We start from the raw sequence: 21358 nt of genomic DNA, 5'->3' as shown, positions 1-21358 counted from the left end.
AAAGTGTGCGCACGTGCGCGTCCCTTGGGACAGACGCAGAAACATCCTGCCTTGTAATACCATTAGCCCCCCATTTCACTGCCTCCAAGGGCTTCAAAGCCATCTGTCTGCTTCTCTGAGCCCTCCACAGCATTTATCTGACCCGGACACAGCCACACATGCACCATGGATGCACAGTACAGTATCCTGTCGGGTTATACACTGGACCAGGTCCCAGTGCTCATCGGTTTCTCAACAGAAGTTCTCACTGAAGATGATTACTGAGTAAATCTTGAGTGTGCAGTAGCATTTAAGCGATGGCCGCCTCCAAGTTTCGTCTGCGTCCTGTTCTGAGACAACTGGGCTTGCGTTGGTAAAACAGAAACTGACGCTGCCCTCTAGTGGAGATTCAGGGATTAATTATTTCACTATGAATTTCATGACTGTCATGGTAACACCATGTACTGTCTTCCCAGCACCCTCAGATTCAGAAGAAGTCCCAGTACATCAAGTATCTGTGCTGCGATGATGTCAGGACCCTTCATCAGTGGGTCAACGGGATACGCATCGCTAAGGTAACCAACAGGGGGCTTCTGCCCAATCATGTCCCCTGACTGTTAGAACTTTTAACCATTTAGTTCTCTATAGCCCAACTGGCAAGTTCAGAAATGTGCAACCTTAATCAGGTTCAGTGAATCACTGTCCAAACAATGGTACAAATGTTCCTCTTAAGTTCCTGCACGCCTATAAATAGTCGTATTGCGTGTATTTTCTCTGCAGTATGGGAAACGGTTGTATCTGAACTATCAGGAGGCCATGAAGCGCACTGAGGCTGCCTACGACTGGTCATCTCTTTCCAGCTCCAGCATGAAGTCTGGCACCAGCTCAGCCAGCGTCCCTGGTGAGTCACCATGAAAACTGAGCCCAGATCAGCTGTTACCACTTGCCATGACCGTTTTGGACCGTGGCTTAGTCATAGTGCACTCATACAGCTTCCAAGTCTTGGATCCTGAAGGTGTACTGATTACAGGAACATCCTTTAAGGCCAAAAAAAAAAAAAAGAATCAGCTGAACATTAGGCAAGAAAGCTAATAGGCTTCAGATCATACTGTTTGAACCTCAGCTAACTGTATTTCCTTCACTCTTTCAAAACATTCCAAAATTGTTCTTGGAATTTGGTGTTTTGCCTTAGCTTAGCTTTGTATCCTAGTTTTAGGTTTTTCCCAAGGCTAATTTTATGAATACTTTCAATGTAGACTGATCTAGAGTCAGTGCTGTCTGAGCGAAAGCGCTAACCGCAGTATGAGGATGGTCAAATACTAACACTGGACATACACGTGTCCATGTAGAGTCACAGTCCAACCACTCACAGACAGACGGTGGCGTGCCGGACGGCACCTCTTCCTCCCATGGCCGCTCTCAGAGCGTGGTCAGCTCCATCTTCTCCGAAGCCTGGAAGAGAGGCACGCAGATAGAGGAAAGCACCAGGGTGAGTTTTCAGAAGTTTGATCAGGAACCAGTTTTGCCAAGTGGCTAATATTGCTTGAGATATTTGTTAGGAAAAAGCGTCTAATTGTATATCTAATTTTGAAAATTCGCTTTATTTTAGGTAAAAATGTCGTAGCAAAGAACTGAATGTTTTGAGCCAGCTTGAGAGAGCTTCTGATCGTAGTATATTCTAGTATACACTGGTATACCCTGGTGTAAATTGACTTGTTCACTGAAGTTATTTGCCATTTTTCTTGCGCAGTCAAGACCAGAGTCGACGCGCTCGATCCATTCTACCCACAGTGGACATGGTGGACACAATGTACACAGCGTCCACTCCTGCCCTGCTAACCCTCCTTACGTGGCTCAGCAGCAGCCTATACACGCGTCTGCGCAGACGCAGACGCAGTCTACCTCCCCCGGAAGCAGTCCCCCCACACCTATCCAAGCTCCACCCCAGCCCTCTCCAGCTCCATCCCCTCCTCCACCACCACCTCCGCCCCCACCTCCCCCTGCCATCATCTCCCACCATTCAGCTCCACCCGTATTTGCCAAATACAGCACTATTACCCGCCTGAAGAATTCCTCTCAGGCTGCCAAGCCACACCCCCAAGCCCAGCAGGTGCTTCCAACTCCACCCCCTCAGGCTTTGAAGCCCCACCTCAACAATGTTCCGCCAGGTGCAATTGTCCCACCTCCACCACCACCTCCTCCATTAGCACCCCTGCCTGCTCCAGGTTCAGCCATGGCTGCCCTGAAATTTGGACCTATGAGCCCAGCCACAGTGCCTCACATTACCCCATCATCCTCACCTCCACCTCCGGCGCCCATCCAGCCCCATCCTCCGCCTCCTCCTCCTTCTGTACCTATTCAGTCCCAACCTCCTCCACCTCGTCCTCCTCCTGTACCCATCCAGTCCCAGCTTCATCCATCTCGCCCTCCTCCGGTACTTATGCAGTCCCAACCTTTTCCACCTCCACCTCCATCCCTTGTTCAGTCCCAACCTCCTCCGCCTCGTCCTCCTCCGGTACCCATGCCGTCCCAACATTTTCCACCTCCAGCCCCTGTTCAGTCCCAGCCTCCTCCACCTCCTCCTCCTCCTCCTCCTCCTCCTCCAGTACCCATGCAGTCCCAACCTTTTCCACCTCCACCCCCACCTGTCCAGTCCGAACCTCTCCCCCCTCCACCACCCCCACTACAAACTAATGGCTTGCCTCCACCACCTCCACCCCAGCCAGCTGCCCCTTTGCTAACTTCTAATGGCCTCAAGCATGTCCCGTCCCAGAAGTTTCCCACCTTATCGAGGGATATGTCGCCTCCAGACAGTCAAGCTCAGTCTCCTCCACCCCCTCCTCCTCCTCTGCCTCCTCCACCCCCCACTCCACCGGCCCCTCCTCTCCCACCTGAACAGCCTTCGGTCCCAGCACCTCCACCACCTCCACCACCTCCACCAGGCCCCACGCAGCAGCTTGGTCCACCCCGAGCCTTGCCCAAAATATTCACTGGAGGATTTCCACCCCAAACTGCACCAAAACCTTCAGGCGGCATCCTGCCAGTGTCCCCAGCTAGTCCCCTTCCCGCTGTTCCTCCTCCACCTCCTCCACCACCTCCACCACCTCTTCCTACAACAGTGAAATGTCATCCACCTCCTACACTACCCAAGCAACACAGCATCTCAAAGTCTTCGCCAGTCTCCAGCCCAGCCTCTGCTACAACATCCTTGGTCAAGCAGATTGCCAGCCAGTTCCCTGGGGCAGCTCCTCCAGCAGTCAGCCATGCTGAGAACCTTAAAGCTCCCCTTTCACCACCTGCAGTGAAGGCTAAACCAAAATGGCAGCCTGGTGGACAAGTCCAGCAGCTACAGAAGTCACCCGAGTTTCCTCCTCCTCCTCCTCCGGAGACCACACTTGCCTTCCCACCCCCACCCCCACCTCCACCTCCATCCGCACATGCTCCACCTCCACCAGGCCCAACTCCCCCTCCTCCTCCTCCACTTCCCCCTACCCAATTAGGTTCCCCCATGAAGAAGTCTCCCTCTGGATCCTATGCAGGGGGCAAGAGGCCCCCACCAACCCCGAAGCGTAATTCCAGCATCAAGTCCAACTCTTCGGCCGAGTACCAAGAGTCCCGACGCAACTTGGTGAGCAAGTTCAACCCCAGTGCAGCAGCTTCTGCTCCAGTGTCATCCTCTGGTTCACCTTCCAAGGACTTGCCCACTGGTCCACCTGCACCCCCCAAACCTGGCAAACTGAATCTGACCAGCCTACCACTCGCCTTGCAGAACAGAGTGGCCACTGCAGATTTTCCATCTCCTCCCCCTCCAGAGAATGACATTTTCCCACCTCCTCCATTTGAGATGGACCTCCCACCTCCACCGCCGCTTCCAAGTGATCTCCATGCAGGCACACCCAAAGTAGCTGTGGTGAACCCCCAGCCCAAGCCTACCTGGAGCAAGAGCTCCCTGAAGAAGACGGCGCCTCCAACATCACTCCGCCAGAGCAACACCACACCTGATCCACCGCCTTCCTTTCCGGGAGGGCCTGCTCCTCCAACCTCCCCAAAGAGCAGCGCTCAGCCAAATTTTCTGGACGACCTGAACCGGACTCTGAGACGCAAGTCCTTGCGCAGCTCTGGAGCCAAGTTGGACCCTGTGGCCACCATGGATGACATGGCCCTGCCTCCGCCTCCTCCAGAGCTGCTTCTTGATGAGCAGAGGCACAGCGGGAGTGGGTTCATGTCTGGCAACATCTCTGGCTATGCAACACTAAGGCGAGGACCACCTCCTACCCCACCCAAACGGGACCAAAGTACAAAACTGACAAACTGAGTGTACCAGAACTTCCTTGCACGGTCTCCCTACTTGTCTCTCCTACAGGGTTGTTCTGCGTTTTAAACAGTGCGCTCATGTGACTCTATGGACAAAAGAAAACAAAAGGACTTTCAGCTTTAATACAGATTGGTTCCACTTGGTGTCAAATTCTGTTTCAAAATATGACATGAAATCTCTGCAACATACTGGTACTGCATGGACATGGGGCAAAATTAATAGTCGACATACAAAAGTTCAGTTTATTTTTGGGTGGTTGAATGTTGTGCACTACAGGGATGGAAATGAATAGGGAGGATACATTTTGCTTTTGTTTTTTTTATATAAATTTATTTAAAAGTTTGAAGAGATTTTCTTATTTTGAACTGTTTGAGGGAGCAGTAGAGATTAGGTGATTTTGTACAGAGAATTTTTGACTGGTCTTTTTTGCCTTTTCCTGACAAGAGACAGATTTAAATTTAGTGGTCAATGAATGTGTTTAGCATTTGGCAAGAGTGCTTCAGAAAGGTTTAGTGTTCTTTGAGCCTCCTTAAGTTGTTAGGTAGCAATTGTTTCAGGAAACATGTTGTATAAAAGGATGGAAGCTATTTGACAATTTGTTAGCAGTTGGAAAATGTTGGAAAAATTACGTCTACAAGGTTTGCGAGCAAGAGCCGTTATTTGTTAAAGGGCATTTAAACAAGTCACAAAAGTGAACAGACCCCTGTTAATTTCTGTTGGTTTATTCTGTGAGATTGTGGAATACATGTTAGTTGGACTTGTCTGACTTATTTCCTTTAGTTACATACCTGCAGTATCTGGCTGTAAAATCATCTGCTTTACCTATTTGACTGGTCCTGCCACCTTCTGGTCAAGATTCATGTGTCTTGGCAACAGCTGTACATTTATCAAGAAACTGACATTGGGTCACATGACTTATAAAATGGGAGCAATTTCCTACTTAACAGCTATTGAACATGTAATTCTTCTTTAAGGAGTGGTCATAGAAAAAGGCCCTCTTGTATACACATGCCTTGTGTCTTAATGCTTTGGTTAATGGGTCTCAGAAAGGGCCAGAAGGGCCAGAATACACAGTATGAGGATTATATATTATGAACGGAAAATGCCATAACAGAATATGGTTCAAATGAGGATGGGGCACCCATCTGGGAGCTCATCTTGTGTTTTTTAAAGATTGACTATACAAAAATACCATGTTTCTTTCTAGGGTTGTCGATAGTGTGTACATAAAATTATTGAAGTTAAATACCTGATCTTGAGCCATGGAAGCATTATGGAAATCACATTCCTGCCAGCGAATGGAATGGCATTGGAGTCGATAAGAAGAGTCTTTGCATTCTAGTGTAAGATTGCGGTATAAATGTCCTCATACTTCAGTGTGCTTTTGTTCCTCTATTATGGGTGTGGGAAATGTGCTCGGGGGGCTTAGACTTCATATCAGAAAAACGCTGGAGGGTGTGTGTAACTTTGAGATTCTGTATTTGAGCAGATGGGTGGGTGGGTGGGGTTGGGATATGGGTTTGAAAGTGAAAGACTGAGTACCAGAAGCAATGGAGATATCCTAGCACAGTTTAACCACTTATATTATCATACTGCATCTCATCAAATCCAAATTATATTTTATTTTCATGTTTGTTCAGGTGGAAGAAGAGCTAGGGGTAGTTGTTCACAATGCTGTTTTGAAAACATTTGTAGCAAACACTTGTAGCAAATCTTTTAGCATTGAATCTTTACCAATTCAAAACATCAGTCTTTATTTCCCTGAATCTGCATTCATTAATCATTGCAAGAATATTGTTTGTGAATCAGTTCTGGTTCTTTAGCATACAGCAAAAGAAGTCAGTACATCAGAAAAGCTGATCCTAGATCAGCATGCTCTTTTCCTCAGCTGCTCCATGAGTACTGGCCCAGGCCAAGGTTACTCCAGGTAACTGGTGAATTGATCCCCGCGGATCTGGGTGTTGTCATTATGACGACCAAGACCCAGCCGCGGAGCTACATCAATCCTTGGCGCTGCTGTCCCAGCTACAGGTCCTGCAAAAATATTACAAATTTAAACAGTTCCACAGTTTCAAAGACAGGCTATTTGCAGAAAGCACCGAGACAAGTGGTTAAGTTTTTCATTGACTGGCTGAATCTGTGACATGTGCACTGTCTAAATGTACATACATAAAGAGCATCAGAACTAAGGTGTGATAGACATATTACTCACTTCTAGCAGGATTTGGATTGCGGTACCCAGGCTGCCACTGTCAACATAAGAGATGAGAACGTATTGTATTCTGTATTCTATCAGAACATTGTGTTTTTAATTGTCTCACACCACTACAGAACTAAAGATGTTCACATCGAGCCTGAAGTGGACTGGCATGGACCTGACCATTATGGCAGGAAGGTCTTGAAATCTGTCTGTCTTGTTCACGAGGTTCGTGCATGTGCCTCGTTCTGTTTTTTAGCTTTTGGGGGTTTTTTTTGTTGGAAACCACATGGTAGAAACTTCCATTAAGTGATATCCAATCCTATCAAATTAGTTGCTAAATGAATAACATTAACTTGACTTTAAAATGACTTTAACCACTTCTCTTCAATAGTGCCCATGTCAATGACTGATGTACAATTCTACCTCTTTAAGAGCAAAGTCAACCTGGCCCCACCCCCTTTCCTCACAGAGAAGAGTCATTGCTGATGATGAGTATTTTGCAACTTAAATGTAAATACCAGTACCAACTGAGGGGCTACACACACAGTTTTGATCCGTCACTAACTCACCTCCTCGCTGGACTCTGAGCTGGAGCTTTGTGTCTGGCTGCATTTCAGGGACTGGATGGTGGTGCTACTGTCAGTCACGCGCACTCGAATGGAGCAACCTGAGTCAGGCTGGTCAAGCCAGCCCGGGGGGGGGGGGGGGGGGGGGGGCAGTGAAATAAAGCGGTCAGGTGTGTTCTTAAAACTGTTATGCAAGAGCAAGTTAAACAGTGCCCAGGAAAAGGAAACGCTTTCATTCCCTCGTGGTAGGTCAAGTTCCAACTGTTCAGATCCGCTGCAGATGACTGGACAGTCAGTGTTGGGAGCAGCACAGAAGTTGAGCAGTTCACGCACGGTCAACACATGGGTCCAACCTTCACCATGTGAACGCAACTCTCTGTGCATCAGCCCCATATCGCCTCTGGGGCAGGACTCGTGCTTTCTTAAGGAAAGCAGAATACGTAGTTTTGTTTTTTGTTTTTTTTGTTTTTTTACATTGATATTCGATTCATCTTTCTAAACATAAATAATAATTATTCTTGATAAAAAAATTTAAAAATAAATTAAAAATACATAGACAATCCAATATAACAAGTAACTGTGCAGGAAAATGATTATACTAAATATTTCACCTTTTTGAACAGAACATTTGTGTTTCAAGCTTCACATTAAGACCAGTGATCAAGTTTTGCATGTTGTAGTCTGATTATAAATATAAAACCACTTGGACCACAGGGAGTAACTCCTCAATGCTGATTGAGATCAGCCATGTTATTCTCTTCGAATGGTTCAGGTTTGAAGTTGAATCGGGAGAAGTGGTCTCAGATCTGTATGTGGACGCACGAACCTGCGCTTACCACGAAGAAGCCTCTCCGGTAGGCGCATCCCTGCGGGTCGAGGCCAGAGCCCTTCACGCAGTCCGTCTCTCTTATCCCAAACGCCAGGATCAGGTCGTACGTGTTCAGCCCAAGTGGAATGACCTGAGGGAAACGTGAAAGGAAGAGCCTTGTTCCCGTGAGACGTCACTGACGTAATGAATGGGGGTCAGTGTGTCAGCCGACTAAAGGAAACGCACGCATTTTACACAAGCCACATTCAGCAAAAATGCAGCGAATCCGTTTCACCCAACAAAACACAAAATCAGCCGATACCCATGACAATGTGAGAAAACATTTAAAGAGAATTACATTTAAATACTTGGTTCATAGACAGCTATCTATTTACAAAATGTATCATAAGTGTTTCTGGTGTTACAGGACCAGTTTCTTCAGCTTTATGCTGATATTGAGAAAAATGTATTTGGAACCAGTTTGCCTGCTCAGGTGAGCCTTTGAAACAGGTGATCTCTAATCAGAGCCGATGACGGTAGTGGCAGGGCACGTGCAACATTAGAGGGGAAATAAACAGAAATGAAGGTCTTAAGTTATGTGCTGCTTTTGGAAAATGACATATTTGCCTTTGAGACCTATGGAAGAGGTGGAGATGTGTTCACCTGCTTTGCTGATAGCTTAGTGGTTGGTATAACTGAATTGCACATATCTCAGGCCAGCTCTAATAATAGCATCCACTTACTTTGGTCACGGAGGCCTTGAACACCCTGTAGAGGTAGCGCTGGGACAAACTGGTGTTGATCTCATCCATGGCCATCTGCAGGGCGCCATCGGCCTTAGAAGCCACGTCAAACAGGGGAAAGCCTGCCAGGTTGTGGGTCAAAGGTCAGGTTGGTTTGTGATATACAAACCAATCAGAAAAAAAAAAATCTAGGATTCTACTGTTTTCAGCACGTCGGTTTGAATGCACGTGCGTGACTCACCCGAGCCTCCCAGACACTGCAGAAACAGCACAAGCTGAACATAGCACCTCATCCTCATCCGCCAGTCCCACCGAAGAGTGCCACAAACCGCAGCCGTCGCTATCCTTAAACTCCCACACTCCTCCTCCCCGGCTCCGTTGGCATTCACAAACGTTCATGTCCTCTCCTGCTTCCCCTAGCTCCTCCCACCTGGGGCAATCCATGTTGTAGGGGGGCATGCTGTATTTAAATACAGATCCTTGTCATTCTTTTTTAGTTTGTAAGTAATGTTCAGGGTTTTTCTAAGACTGAACTACTGTAAATCTAAAGATGTTACATGTTAAATCCACAAATAGGATTAATTCTTGCTTCATGGATTTGTCAAGCGTAGCTGGGTAGAGGGCACAACCAGGGGCTTGGGGAGTTTAGTGTCGATTGGAACCAAACACTCCATTCCTAGTACACTGATCTGTTTTACTTGGCCTGTGTCTCTCCTGTCTAGACAACCGCTAGCACACCGGGGTCAACGCTTCCAGGAACCGTCTCTAACCGTGCTGGTCTGATCACTGGAGGACAGGTTTGGCCCTCTGTGACCTTTCAAAATAGCAACATGTTTGGGGGACTGAATTTTAAGGTCCCAGGACCTCATGTGGCCATGGGTGCTCAAAATTAAACTCCAGGGTTGATCGCTGGAGGTCAGTAATAGAGCAGCATGTGATATTGGGTAAGATGAAGAGAAGAATAAACTTTTCTGTTGCAATGTCATGATATTTTGAAGGAACAAGGAGTATATAAAACAAGATTTAGGCTCTTTCATAAAACATCCCCAATACCTACATAAGCAAAAGTCATTTATAGATACTTAAGAATTCTTAGCTTCTTCAAAGTTGCAGAAAAGACGTTAGCCAAAGTCCTTTTTAATCGTATAATTTAATGTAAACATTCTGATAAAACCTTTGAATAAAAGGTAACGCACATCTGATTGAGAGCTTTCCTTCCACAATAAACATCACCGTGTCCCAAAACATGTTTCTGTCTGCATTCACTGGTAAATAAGTATGCAGAAAACCCAAGACACAGAGACTGTTGTACAGCGTCTGATGCAGACATAGAAAAAACAACAACAACAACAACAACAAAGAAATGAATCTAAACAAATGTGAACAAGGAAAAGCTGTGAGTGAAAACCAAGAGGACAGAAGCAGCACAAGCAACCAGCACTGGGTTTCAGACCTGACCCGACTTTCCTTAGTGTTTGCAGGGTGCACACTGGACTCCAGTCAGCCACCCCCAGCAGCGTCAACACAATGCCACAGGCATTGGCAGAATTCAGTCTGATCTGAGACCAGTGCTGATGTTTTCTTACAGCAGTTAAGAGATTGGGTAGGGTCAGCTGGTCTTGGATCAGGATAAACAACTCCTACAGAGCCTAGAAGAATGGCTCGTTCTACAAAACCGGATTTGTGAGTTACGAGAAGGATCTTACTTGGGCGGGGGGCCCTGAAATCAAGCAGTTACTTTAGGTTGAGTGCAAAGCTACAATAAATTTAACCATTTAGCTCCCTAAGTGATGTCTAGTTTTTTGGTATTACACTGCCAAATTTTTAAATACGTTTCCCAAGATGCATCACAGTTCCCCAAGGACCCATAACAGACATTTTCCCAGAAAAAGAAAATCTACAAGGATTCTCCCAATCTCTTCCAGACTGGAATGTTCTGCAGTAATGGCGTGGTGACAGCATGTGGCCAGCTGGCACTCTCCATCCTTCCCTGCATGATGACGCGCCACTACACCGAGTCCGTGCTCATGAGCGCCGAATCGGTCTGGGAGATGTCTGCTCTCCTGGAATTCAGGACTCCAGAGTGCCCATCAGAGGCTCTGTAGCTGCCAGAAAGGAGGCCTCGAACTCCGAGTCGGAAAAGCGGGCGACGGACTGGCGCGCCCGGCGACGCATCTCCAGGCGGGAGGCGGGAGGCATAGCGAGAATGCGCTCCATGGCATCAGCGTAGCCGTCCTCGTCGTAGGCCAGGAAGCCTGTAGGTCCGCCCTCGAACGGTACGACGATGTCCATCTTGGGCCCGCCAGACTTGTGGGCCAGGATGACAGTCCCGGCAGCCATGCACTCCACCACGCCTGAGAGAGAGGAAGTTGGGAGAGAAGGAATTCCTTAGCTTAAAAACATACGTACAAACTCAATTTCTTACAGACTGTTTTCTTGCCCTTAGCTGGAAACATGTCCTATTAAAAATATAGTTTTTAAAAAATATAGTGTACCCCTTAGGCAACAAAAAGTTGATTCATTTTGATGCACTTCACAAAATAAGATGTTATCTCCGAACACACACACACACACACACACACACACACACACACACACACACACACACACACACCGTTATGGTTTCTGAGGCAAACACTGCCATCAAACTCCGATTCTGTTCTAGCTTCCTGTCTCGGCCATCATTCGGCCCCCCGAACTGTTAAGGATCTCACCGATTCCAAAATGTTCGTTCCACATGGTGTGCAGGCCGATGGTAGCTTCTGCCAGTTCCTTCTTCAGCTCCTCAAACGGAATGTTCAACTTGAACTCCACCCTGTCGGCCATGCCCAGCTCCTGGCACAGCCCCCTCAGCATCAGCACCCTGTCCTCGTCCTCCTGGTTCCGGCATCCGCCAATCAGCACCAGCTTTACAGACTCCCTGCTGCCAGGCTCCGCCCCCTTCCTGTCCAGGAGCTTCCGGAAGGCCCTGATCTGCAGTCGGTGGTCCTTCTCCGGCCGAAACTGGGCCACCGACACCACGGAGTGGCACCTCCCACCTCCTTCCTCGCCCTCCTCTTCCTCGTCCAGAGGTACATCCAGGAAGGCCTGGACGTGGCATGGTGGGTAGACCACGCTGGTGCGGTTGGGGGCTCGCCACAGAGCGAGGACGTGGCCCAGCGTCCAGGTGGAGTTGACCATGACCACGTCGCTGCAGGAGCCGGCGAGGCCGTAGAGCAGGGCGAAGGCGCAGTAATACACCACCTTGACGGCGCTCAGCACCGGGTTGCGGCTAACGTAGTCGGCGTTGTTGAACCTGCAGGCCGAGGAGAGGCGAGGAAACGGGGGCAGAGGATCATCGAGCGATGCTGAACTGAGCAGCAAAACCCACATTACTGAATGGACACCTACAGGGCCAAAGTCCAACACTGTAACGCCGTGTACTGCATAACCATTTCTACGGAGCGGCAATTTATTGCATAAAACATGATGGATTTATGAAAACCCCTGCAGAGATGAGACTCTCAGTCTTTTAATAGTAATACATAACAGAACGACAGGAGTGCACCGGATGAGTACTTGCAACTTAGCACAATGACAACAGATCCAGTAGGACCAGAATCTAAAGGAGTAAAACACTACAATTAGATTAGATTTTAGATTAAAATCAGTGCTGGGCGATTCATTTAATCCGAATTAATGGTTTAAACTGATTTTTGCAATGTGATCATAGAAAGTTCTTTGAAAGGAGAGATTAAAGATTAGTTAAATATCACTTTAGTGATACTGTTATATGGGGTGATGAACATTCAGGCTATTTATGGCAAATCTGCTCTCATGCACCTCAACACAGTCCCTAGTCTGATAACTGTTAGATAAAGTAGCCAGGCAACACAATGAAACGCAACAGCCAATAATGGATGCAATCACAACAATGACTGACAACACAAAAAAGCCGACGAGGTGGAAGTGGAGAGATTAGGGAGAAAACGGGAGCAATCGGAGAAGGTATCGCCCAGCCGGGGATTAAACGCAGGACTAAGAAGTTATAGAGCGCGTGATTTCCACTGAACGCTCTCACCTAGACACGCACCGTTTCCGATGGGCTGTACGTCAAAAGCAGTGCAAAGTCACTGACCCTCCGACAACTGCAAGGCAAAGCTGGGTAACTAATGATAAACACCAACCTGGGGCTCCTCTCCCGCACCACAGACAGCATGTCGGTGCTGATCGTGGGGTAATGTACGTAGCTGCCCACCCGGCACCCGCCCAGGTAGCGGAAAACGGGAAGCGTGAAGGCGTAGCCCATGGAGTCGACGCACAGCTCCGGGGGAAAGGCGGACAGAGCCTCCCAGGCCAAGAACATGGAGCCGACGCTCTGGCCGAGCAGGGTGAAGTATGGGTACAGGCTGGCCTCCACCAGGAGGCGCCGTTTCAGGAACACGAAGTGCACGGGCCGCGGGAGGCGCACGCCGAAGCGCAGCCGCGCCCCGTCCAGGATCTGCTCGGCCGTTGCATCCTGGTCACCCGTGTAGACCACGAAGTCCACGTCCTGGTACCTGGGAGGGTGGGGGCACAGTGAGGCCAAGCACTAATCGGAGAGCTAGTTCAACTGTCGTTATGGTGTTGAAATAATGGATGTTTTACAAAGCATGTGCTTGTGTTCCAACCACAACGCATGATGGTTATTTGAACGGCTAATGCACAGGCGTTCCAGGCCCAGAACTTTCCAAACTTTCCTTTCCCAAGCTATCCGGTGTTAACGACGGTTGCATGAACTTAACTAAGGGTCGTCACACACAAGCTGTGGGGTTGCATTTGCAGGACAGCGCTGAGGACGCGTCTGGTGTCTCCTGCAACGCCAGGGCCAGTCTTGCCGTGGTGCATGACGTTGGCGTCGACGTTAACGGACACGTACCTGTTCTGCAGGGCCCTCACAGCGCACCAGAGCACCCGCTCCCCTCCGCCGCCCGCATGGCAGTAGGGGTGGAAGAACGCCACCGCGGGACGCCCGTCTCGAGCTCGTCGTGCGTTCCTTTTCGCTCGGAGCCACGCGCGCACCCCCGCGACCAGCGTGAAGAGCAGCCCGGTCAGCGCGAGGCACAGGCAGAAGCACGGCCACACCAGCGAGCAAAGCAGCCTGCGACGGACACACGTGGCGGACTTTAGGCTGTACATTCGGGCTTCGTGTGGAAAGAGAACCGTAAATGCACAACGCGAACGATCCACGTCAAGAGCACGAACGCCCTGTGGCCATCAGGGGGGCGTTCGTGTGACGCACTTATTTTTGAACATGCTATTTTTTAATGTTTGTTTGTTTGTTTGTTTATAGAAGTGTGTATCGCTCATCGCATGATGTGCCCTGTTGGAGGTTTAGGTAATATTTGGAAACCCATAACATTACAGAACGAGGACGCCACAGCAGCCAGTAGGCACGTTAACTTAATTAGACAACCAACTAGTTCGGCCATCATCTACCATAGCTTAATATTACTCATCTTTGTATCGGACTAAAGGCTGCCACATAAAGCTTAAATGAATAGTTACCTGATTAAATCGCACAAGCAGAAAAACGAGTGATTGTGACCAGTCATCTTTGACAACACCAGCCAGCCTCGTTTACGCTTCCGGTTAACCTTCTTCTTCACGTTTCTTCTTTTCAAAGGTTATTTTTAAATGAATCATGAGCGCCATCTGCTGAGCAGGTCAGGCAAATGAACCGAGAACATGTTAAAAACGGGCAGAAACGCTGCAGTTTGACTTATTCGGTTTACTTATTTTATCGTGAGCGGAGACTGGCTTCCTATAGCTTTAAACTTGACTATTTTTATGGTAATACATCAAACTACATGGACAATAATAAATGAGAAACAGTTTTATACATAGAATACTAGTTTTATTGTATTCTCTAGTATTATAATATTACTAATGCACAATAGTATTATACATATCATACTAGTTAATGTTTTGGATGTTTAAAAGAAACATTTTACGTCAAAATCTTACTTGACATGCTTTCTGTGGGGGAGGAACGCAAAAGTTTAACTTGTAAAGTCAACAGGTCCGAATCAATACGGTTCGCTTTGTCGTTATTGCACAAGTAGCCACGGGTGCTTGTCCGCCGCCAGACTAGAGATGAGGGCTCTTATTTTTTGGGCTTTTGCAATACATTTTTGCTTAATTCTAGATAGATGCCACTGTATACCAAAACAGTAAGTACTGCTTTTCGCATTTTGTTGCAGCAGCAAAAACATTCAAACTGAGACAAGTCGCGGCTTTAATAATATTATATTATTATATTATTATAATAAAGCGGTTTCAGAATTCCCACTGGGAGTGTTGTGTTTATTGATGCACAAGAGAGCCACGCACAAGCGCGTTTGCAAGACTTTAATCGGGCAAAGTTCAACGTGGGAAACGTACCGCAAAGGATTTCACAGCACCCGCTCCCATAAACAGGCCGCATAACAGCTCGACGTGTTATAACCTCTTTATTATTATGTAACGCACCTAAGACCGAAATATCCGAAGACCTGACTGCGCGTTCTCTTTTTCCGTTTTTCCTAAAACAGTGACAGGGTTCTCTCCATCACAGCCGCAACGCAGGAGCAAGTGACCGTACTGCGGAACATATCCAGCCATAACGAGGTACTGGTCTCTGCGTACAAATATTAATGATGCTAAAGGATCTATTCCGACAAATACCTAGCCCAGAATGTGACTAGGCGAAGCAAACAAATAAACAAACAACACAAAGGAAAGTCTCAGAGAACAAAAGCCTTTAGGTTTTACGCTTGAATTCGTAGTGAATCTTTGCACTGTTCAAAGCAGCTGTCCAGAGACAGAGAGAGCATGCCACCCCGTGGGGCAAAGCGGCGCATAGTTTCAGCAGTCAGGGGAGCAGAACCACGAAATGCTACATTGCAGCCTTCTGTTACGGGCCGACGAGCTCGTCCTGCCACCAGAGGGAGGCAGTGAGCTGCTACCCAGTAATTATTGAGCATCAGCTCCTGGGCTAATCTGGGCTGCTTGCGGGCACTTTCTAAACGCTTCCAGAGGTTCATGGTGCAGTAGCACTCTCCCTTCAGGCGCATCGTGTTCGCGTTTAAAATCCGCCTTTGGTTCAGGGAGCCATTACACCTCCATCGGAGCGTTTAAAGGCAGCCCGTAGCGCCACCACTGTCTCTTTGCATCCCGTTTGGTTTGAAAATGGAAACCAGGCTGGCATTGTGTATAGAGAGTTAATTTTGCGCTTGGATCCGTTTGCCCTACTTTTTTGTATCACTTCCTCATTGTTGAGGGTGTACTTTGTGTCAGACGGCGCTATGGCAACCAGCTGCCCCCAGTCTCATCAGGACAGACTCTCCAGTCCATCTGCACATCCGTGCGGGCGTTGTGAACCATGTCACCAACCTGCTGCGTAGTCATGGGCTCACATACAGGTAAACTGGCCTCCGGGAAGGATTACTCGACCCGAAATGCTAATTATAATTGCATCTCATTTGCATCCTGCTAATGGAAAATGAGATCTGTTGTCCTGATCTCATTTGCATATTAACTGATCTTTACTAGACTTTGTTCGTTGGGGACAATTCTATATCTTCAGATTACCATCCTTCAGACAAATATCCTAATACAAGAGCACAGGCACTATCAGGCACATTTCTAATTCTGGCATGTGTAACGTACGTAGCAGGGGTCTGTGTGTAGGATTTCCTGCAGTGAAAGAGAGATCATCGTTCTCACTCCGAGAGGCTCTGGACACGTGGAGCTCCATCACTTTCTGCCCAGAGAAAATTCTGAATTATGTTTTAAAGAAGACGTTAAAAATACATTTTATTTGCCCTTGTCCTGCTCCATTTGACTAAAAATCGCGCACTGTGGGAATCATTTTAAATTGTTTTGTGAACCTTGCAGCGCTCTCCACAACTGAAGTCCTTTAAGAATGCTGATCCAGGATCAGCTCTCCACTGTCGGCATATTTATAATCATTCACATCGCAAATGTCTGAGAATGATCCCAGACCTGCATGTTCAGTGTGTGTGGGATGAAATGTGCTCTTTTGGGCAGCATTCTGCTAGAGAACACACAGGAATTGATCGAGAAACAGACGAGAAATGAGACAAGTGATCCTCGAAGCAGTGGCATGAACCATGATAAATTTTACTCTTTAGACGAGGTAAGGCTTCAAAACGATCACGTCGAGAAATGTCGAAGAGCGGTTAATTGCCACTTGTTTATCCTCTTGGGAGTTGTTTGTAGTTTTCTTTTACCGGAGTTATATTTTTTTTTACCCAGATTTATAACTGGGTGAATAAAACAAGTGAAGAGTATCCAGATATGGTGAAAGTCATTTTGATTGGGTCGTCATTTGAGAAACGTCCGCTTTACGTTTTGAAGGTAAACACTGCATTCCTCTGGATACATGTTTCCAAGAATCCCAACTCTGACAGCATGCTACAAACATTTTGATGGTTCTGACTACTTAAAGGAATATTTATCTAAGCATTACTAATGTTAAAGTTAGTAACATACGTATCTTTAACTCTTTCAACAAATAATCTACATTTTATCTTGCACTGAGAAATATCAGATTCCCGGTGGGTTTCTGTCTGTCTGTCTGTCTGTCTGTCTGTCTGTCTGTGACGTAGTTGTCAGGAAAACGGCCGGCGGTGGATAAAGCCATGTGGATGGACTGTGGCATCCACGCCAGAGAGTGGATCTCTCCCGCCTTCTGCCTCTGGTTCGTCAGATATGTAAGAACCTGAGACATCTGTACCGTTCATCACCCCTCATTCATCACCCTTCATTCAGCACATATTTACTGCTCACTCACATGTGGAAAGTGGAGAACAACTTGATTTAAATGGTGATCAGAAAAGACTCACAGGAGAAGATTCGCGTGTAAGGATAGACGTAACAATAATTAAAAGGACGCTGTTTTGCTTCTTCACAGGTTCTTATGTTTTACAAACAATATGTGGACATTACAAGCATAATGGACAAAATGGACATTTACGTCTTGCCTGTCATGAACCCAGATGGTTACGTGTATACATGGACCACCGTAAGACTCTCATTTCTTATGTGCTGAGGGGGTTTAAAGGGTTTTAGGAATATTTGATTATATATCTATTTAATTGAAAAACCTCAGTGTTCACTGAGGTGAGCCGTTTGCTCTGTCTGTGTGTCTTGGGTGTTAAATTGAGCTCAGAAGTGCGGATCACCCCATCCAAACCCAGCCAAAGCTTGCCAGCGCTGCCTGCTTCAGGTTCATATGAATGGACGAGAAGTCATTACAGCCCCCTACGCAAAAAACTGTTCTGACTTCATTTTGTTTGCTTAAAGGGACAATTTTACGTGCTATTTTAAAAGAGTGATTTTGTCTAGTTAAATGGGCTCATAAATTGTGGACTCAGAAACATCCTGTCATCATGTATGTCTATACATGCATGCAAAGGCTCAGCTAACCCGAACTTGAGTTTTGTTTTATATCTTCTCACGTTAATCTTGGGTATATGGGCACATGCTGTGCTCATGGAACGTTTGTCCTCTCAGTTTGAAAGATCAATAAATGTCTTATTTCTTTTGCCAGAAATCCTGCCCTTCTGTTGTAAAGTGGGCTGTCCCTATGTTGGGTAAAGCTTGTGTTACTCTCAGCACTCAGGAAACTGATCTCCCACTTTTTCACACTCATCAAGCCAGTTCAGTCTAGCTAGCATGCAAGTGAAAGAATTCTAATGAGCAAAGCCTTAGTGCGTCGTGCTTAGCACTGAGCACGTAACACGCAGCACTAATTTGCATCTATGGGATGGTTCTTCTAAGGGAATTTGCATAGCTATGCTGTGAAAAAAAAGAAAAAGATTTGAATGTTAATTAATAATAAACTGCAGTGCAACAAATTCTAGCTATTTGTGTCTAAGCCTATAGTTTAATTTCTGTCCTGATATGAAACATAAAAACCCCACCATTGTGTCAGCACCTGTGACTGAGGCTTCTCTGGTGTCTGAACTTCAGAATTATTTGTATTGGTATCCTTATCAGTAGTTCATCCATGTACAGTTAGGTGTAATACTCCGATGCTCCCACCTTAGCAGTAGCAGTGTATATATGTCTGTGTCAGTGGGCTGTCAATCAAGCTTCATCATTAGAATATTATGACCATGCCCAGACCATTCTCAGCTAGGACTGATGACCCAGCTTGATTGGTTTTTCTGTTAATAATATTAAGATAATATAAACATAATATTTCTGATTTCATTTTAATTCAAAAGTAATTCCTGGATGTTAACATTCTAATGAAGTATGAAAAAACATTTTTAATATTTCATAATATGTTCACTGGGTCTTTAAATGGATGTCATTGTTTTGTGGATATATAGCCCATGTTTTGATGTTTAAGCATTCACTGTATAAAAAGTGAATATTTATTATCCAGCCGTGAATGCGCTAGTTCAGCATTGCACTTGGTCTCGTGTGGGCAGAACCGCATGTGGAGGAAGAACCGCTCTGTGAGGGAGCACAGCCCATGCGTCGGAGCCGACCTGAACAGGAACTTCGATGCCAATTGGTGCTGTGAGTGACAACATTGGGAAGGTCATAGCAAACCAGGGTAGTTTTGCAGATGCGGATGAAGTGTTCAGACTAAAAGTAATGATGGCTGACCCAATACTGGCCTTAAACCAAGAAGGTGTCTTAAAAAGGAACACTTTAGAGAGTTTCACTGTTAGCAGACATTAAGATGAGTTATGAAACATTGTGGGGGTAAAAGGTTTCTATTAGCATTTGTGTTGGTGTTTTGAGGGGAAGTATTGTTTTAAATATTCTAAGTAAAATATCCTTTTTAATATTCTGTTTTAAATATTCTTTAAATATTCGAAGTATTCTATGTTTTATTGTAAATAGTGATGTTTTTTTGCCAGCTATTTGAATTCTCTGGTCTCTCCGACTATTCTCCTCAATCCAAAAAAAGTTGACATTCCAAAGACAACCCTTAACCGTCATAAGATAACCAACGACTCTTCTTTTTGAAGCACCTTAAAAGGGCAACACCCACGAGCGCAGTCTTTATTCATAAAGCCCTGACTGACTGTCATTTCCCTTTGAAGCGGAAGGTGCCTCAAGCTACGCCTGTTCGGAGATTTACTGCGGCCAGCACCCAGAGTCAGAGCCGGAGGTGGAGGCCGTGGCCAACTTCCTCCGCTCCCACAAAGACTCTGTCAGGCTCTACCTTTCCATGCACTCATACTCCCAGATGCTGCTCTTCCCATACTCCTACACCCATGAGCAGGCGAGGAACCATGCTGAACTGGTGAGCGCCCTGTTTACACACTGCTCTCAAATAGGTCTTCCCTGCCCCTTCATCCAGTCTTAAACTTCACCTGAGAACTGGCAAAGCTGGTCTCAGGTCAGTGGTACACGGCACCTTCCATCAAAGCAGTATGTCACTACAACACATCCTTACTAATTATGTTGGCTACTTTTGCTGTGATTTTGCGTATTGCTGGGACAATTAGAGACTGGATTTGTAGAATACGGGTATTCGGTGTAGATAGTAGGCCTGTCACTGCTGATGTAATGAAGGAACGAAGACTCTGTTTTAATAGTCATTGCCTGGGTGTGTGTGTGCGTGTGTGTGCAATCTCTTTACCAGCTTGCACTCGTACAAGAGGCAGCCGCGAAAATACGTCAGTTTTACAGAAACCAGTATCGGTTCGGTGCCGGAGCGAAAACAATATGTAAGTTTGTCTTCCCTCTTCCATGTGACCTCGTAGACTCTCCATGTGCATTCTGTCACTGGACAGCACTGGACCACTGTCATGCTGCAAATTCCAGTGCTCTTGACCTCAAAAATACAATTACTATTTCATCATAAGCTGGCTGTAAGCTTTAGTAGTGAGGAACTACTAACTACAAACGCTTCTGGTCTTTGGCAGCTTTGTTGCAATGGGGCCAACTGAACATAGCCAACCATTTTAACCACTTTAAAGAAAATCCTGACTGAACTGTGTTCATGTGCACATCAATAAATGAAACAGCTGATCTCCCAGTGTGCAGCAGCTGTTGGGGCTCCACGTGCAACATGCGACGCATGTGTATGGCGTTCCTGTCGCGTAGGCTGATGCTTCCAGCATCTGCTCTCCTGTGTGACCTCTCTCCTGGTCTCTGCCTCATCAGATCTAGCTCCCGGCGGTTCTGATGACTGGGCCTATAACCTGGGCATCAAGTACTCGTTTACGTTCGAGCTCCAGGACCGCGGTCGGTACGGCTTTCTTCTCCCTCCAACCTTAATTCCCAACGCATGTAACGAAGCGCTTCTGGCAGTCAAGATCATAGCTTTGCGCGTCCTGGAGAAGATTCAATGAGTTGCTACTTTTCTAGATCAAATGACCACACCAGTATTTTGCAGCTAAGTGTCTCCTATATGTGATGTGTGGATTTCATGTGTGACTTAAAATTTTCACAGACCTAAAGATACCCATAATAATTGTAGCTCTTGTGAGATATTTCCCATAGGTCTCTGTACTGCAGGGAAAAAAGACAGTAGAAATAAAAAAGATTTCAAACAATACAAACAGGTGTCCCCTATTCTGTTTGCGTGTGCGTGTGAGTAAACTTTTATTTCACACATTTTTATGTGACATACTGTTAACCTCACTAAACGATTTAAATATTTAATGTTTCTTTTAATAAAAAAAAAAAATCAAAGATAAACCTGACCTCACATAATACCTCCAGTTTCCCACAATCCTCTTCTTCGCGCTAACT

The 21358-nt window shown here is 46.4% G+C and overlaps 4 protein-coding genes across 6 annotated transcripts in view; 2 read left to right on the top strand and 2 right to left on the bottom strand.

The window, feature by feature from the left end:
• raph1b (Ras association (RalGDS/AF-6) and pleckstrin homology domains 1b) overlaps nt 1–5238 on the top strand; it is a 34739-nt gene extending 29501 nt beyond the window's left edge. For both annotated transcript variants that reach the window (XM_035534824.1, XM_027022308.2), the window contains 4 exons: nt 456–554; nt 760–880; nt 1329–1468; nt 1730–5238. In XM_035534824.1, the coding sequence (XP_035390717.1) occupies nt 456–554; nt 760–880; nt 1329–1468; nt 1730–4294 (2925 nt within the window). In that variant the 3' untranslated portion in view covers nt 4295–5238. The remainder of the gene's footprint in view (nt 1–455; nt 555–759; nt 881–1328; nt 1469–1729) is intronic.
• Nucleotides 5239–5896: 658 nt separating this feature from the next.
• spp2 (secreted phosphoprotein 2) lies at nt 5897–8976 on the bottom strand. Its single transcript, XM_027022321.2, has 6 exons — nt 8853–8976; nt 8612–8733; nt 7897–8019; nt 7064–7171; nt 6507–6543; nt 5897–6328 (listed from the first exon to the last, which is right to left on the bottom strand). Exons 1-6 carry the CDS (start codon nt 8908–8910, stop codon nt 6213–6215), a joined length of 564 nt encoding a protein of 187 aa, XP_026878122.2. The 5' UTR covers nt 8911–8976; the 3' UTR covers nt 5897–6212.
• Nucleotides 8977–9742: 766 nt separating this feature from the next.
• On the bottom strand, nt 9743–14245 carry alg11 (ALG11 alpha-1,2-mannosyltransferase). 2 transcript variants are annotated; one of them, XM_027022328.2, is made up of 5 exons: nt 14138–14245; nt 13509–13730; nt 12778–13149; nt 11326–11906; nt 9743–10965 (listed from the first exon to the last, which is right to left on the bottom strand). In XM_027022328.2, the coding sequence occupies exons 1-5, from the start codon at nt 14182–14184 to the stop codon at nt 10682–10684; spliced, it is 1506 nt and encodes a 501-aa protein (XP_026878129.2). In that variant the 5' UTR covers nt 14185–14245; the 3' UTR covers nt 9743–10681. The 2 variants fall into 2 exon arrangements, with proteins under 2 accessions (XP_026878129.2, XP_026878130.2); XM_027022329.2 differs by lacking the exon at nt 13509–13730 and having other exon boundaries at nt 14138–14234.
• A 696-nt stretch (nt 14246–14941) lies between these two features.
• cpb2 (carboxypeptidase B2 (plasma)) lies at nt 14942–21161 on the top strand. Its single transcript, XM_027022303.2, has 11 exons — nt 14942–15000; nt 15163–15238; nt 15908–16032; nt 16661–16769; nt 16889–16990; nt 17242–17346; nt 17547–17657; nt 19075–19165; nt 19699–19901; nt 20244–20328; nt 20768–21161. The coding sequence occupies exons 1-11, from the start codon at nt 14942–14944 to the stop codon at nt 20953–20955; spliced, it is 1254 nt and encodes a 417-aa protein (XP_026878104.2). The 3' UTR covers nt 20956–21161.
• The last annotated feature ends 197 nt before the right edge of the window (nt 21162–21358 follow it).

This window comes from Electrophorus electricus, chromosome 16 (genome assembly GCF_013358815.1).
Source record: "Electrophorus electricus isolate fEleEle1 chromosome 16, fEleEle1.pri, whole genome shotgun sequence".
Lineage (NCBI taxonomy): Eukaryota > Metazoa > Chordata > Actinopteri > Gymnotiformes > Gymnotidae > Electrophorus > Electrophorus electricus.
Note: the sequence above shows the minus strand (reverse complement) of the source record. Positions and strands in the feature narration are given on the sequence as shown.

Bases quoted from the DNA above. Each gene is read 5' to 3' on its own strand.
- cpb2 (XM_027022303.2), top strand. From the start codon at position 14,942: ATGCACAAGAGAGCCACGCACAAGCGCGTTTGCAAGACTTTAATCGGG. The intron at 16,033-16,660 runs GTAAACTGGCCT...TCTTTTGGGCAG, and splicing joins AGTCATGGGCTCACATACAG to CATTCTGCTAGAGAACACAC. The intron at 16,991-17,241 runs GTAAACACTGCA...TCTGTGACGTAG, and splicing joins GTCCGCTTTACGTTTTGAAG to TTGTCAGGAAAACGGCCGGC.
- alg11 (XM_027022328.2), bottom strand. From the start codon at position 14,184: ATGACTGGTCACAATCACTCGTTTTTCTGCTTGTGCGATTTAATCAG. The intron at 11,907-12,777 runs GTTGGTGTTTAT...CTCGGCCTGCAG, and splicing joins GTGCGGGAGAGGAGCCCCAG to GTTCAACAACGCCGACTACG. The intron at 10,966-11,325 runs GTGAGATCCTTA...CCTCTCTCTCAG, and splicing joins GAACGAACATTTTGGAATCG to GCGTGGTGGAGTGCATGGCT.
- spp2 (XM_027022321.2), bottom strand. From the start codon at position 8,910: ATGAGGATGAGGTGCTATGTTCAGCTTGTGCTGTTTCTGCAGTGTCTG. The intron at 8,734-8,852 runs GTGAGTCACGCA...ACAACCTGGCAG, and splicing joins GCAGTGTCTGGGAGGCTCGG to GCTTTCCCCTGTTTGACGTG. The intron at 6,544-7,063 runs GTGAGTTAGTGA...TTATGTTGACAG, and splicing joins GCTCAGAGTCCAGCGAGGAG to TGGCAGCCTGGGTACCGCAA.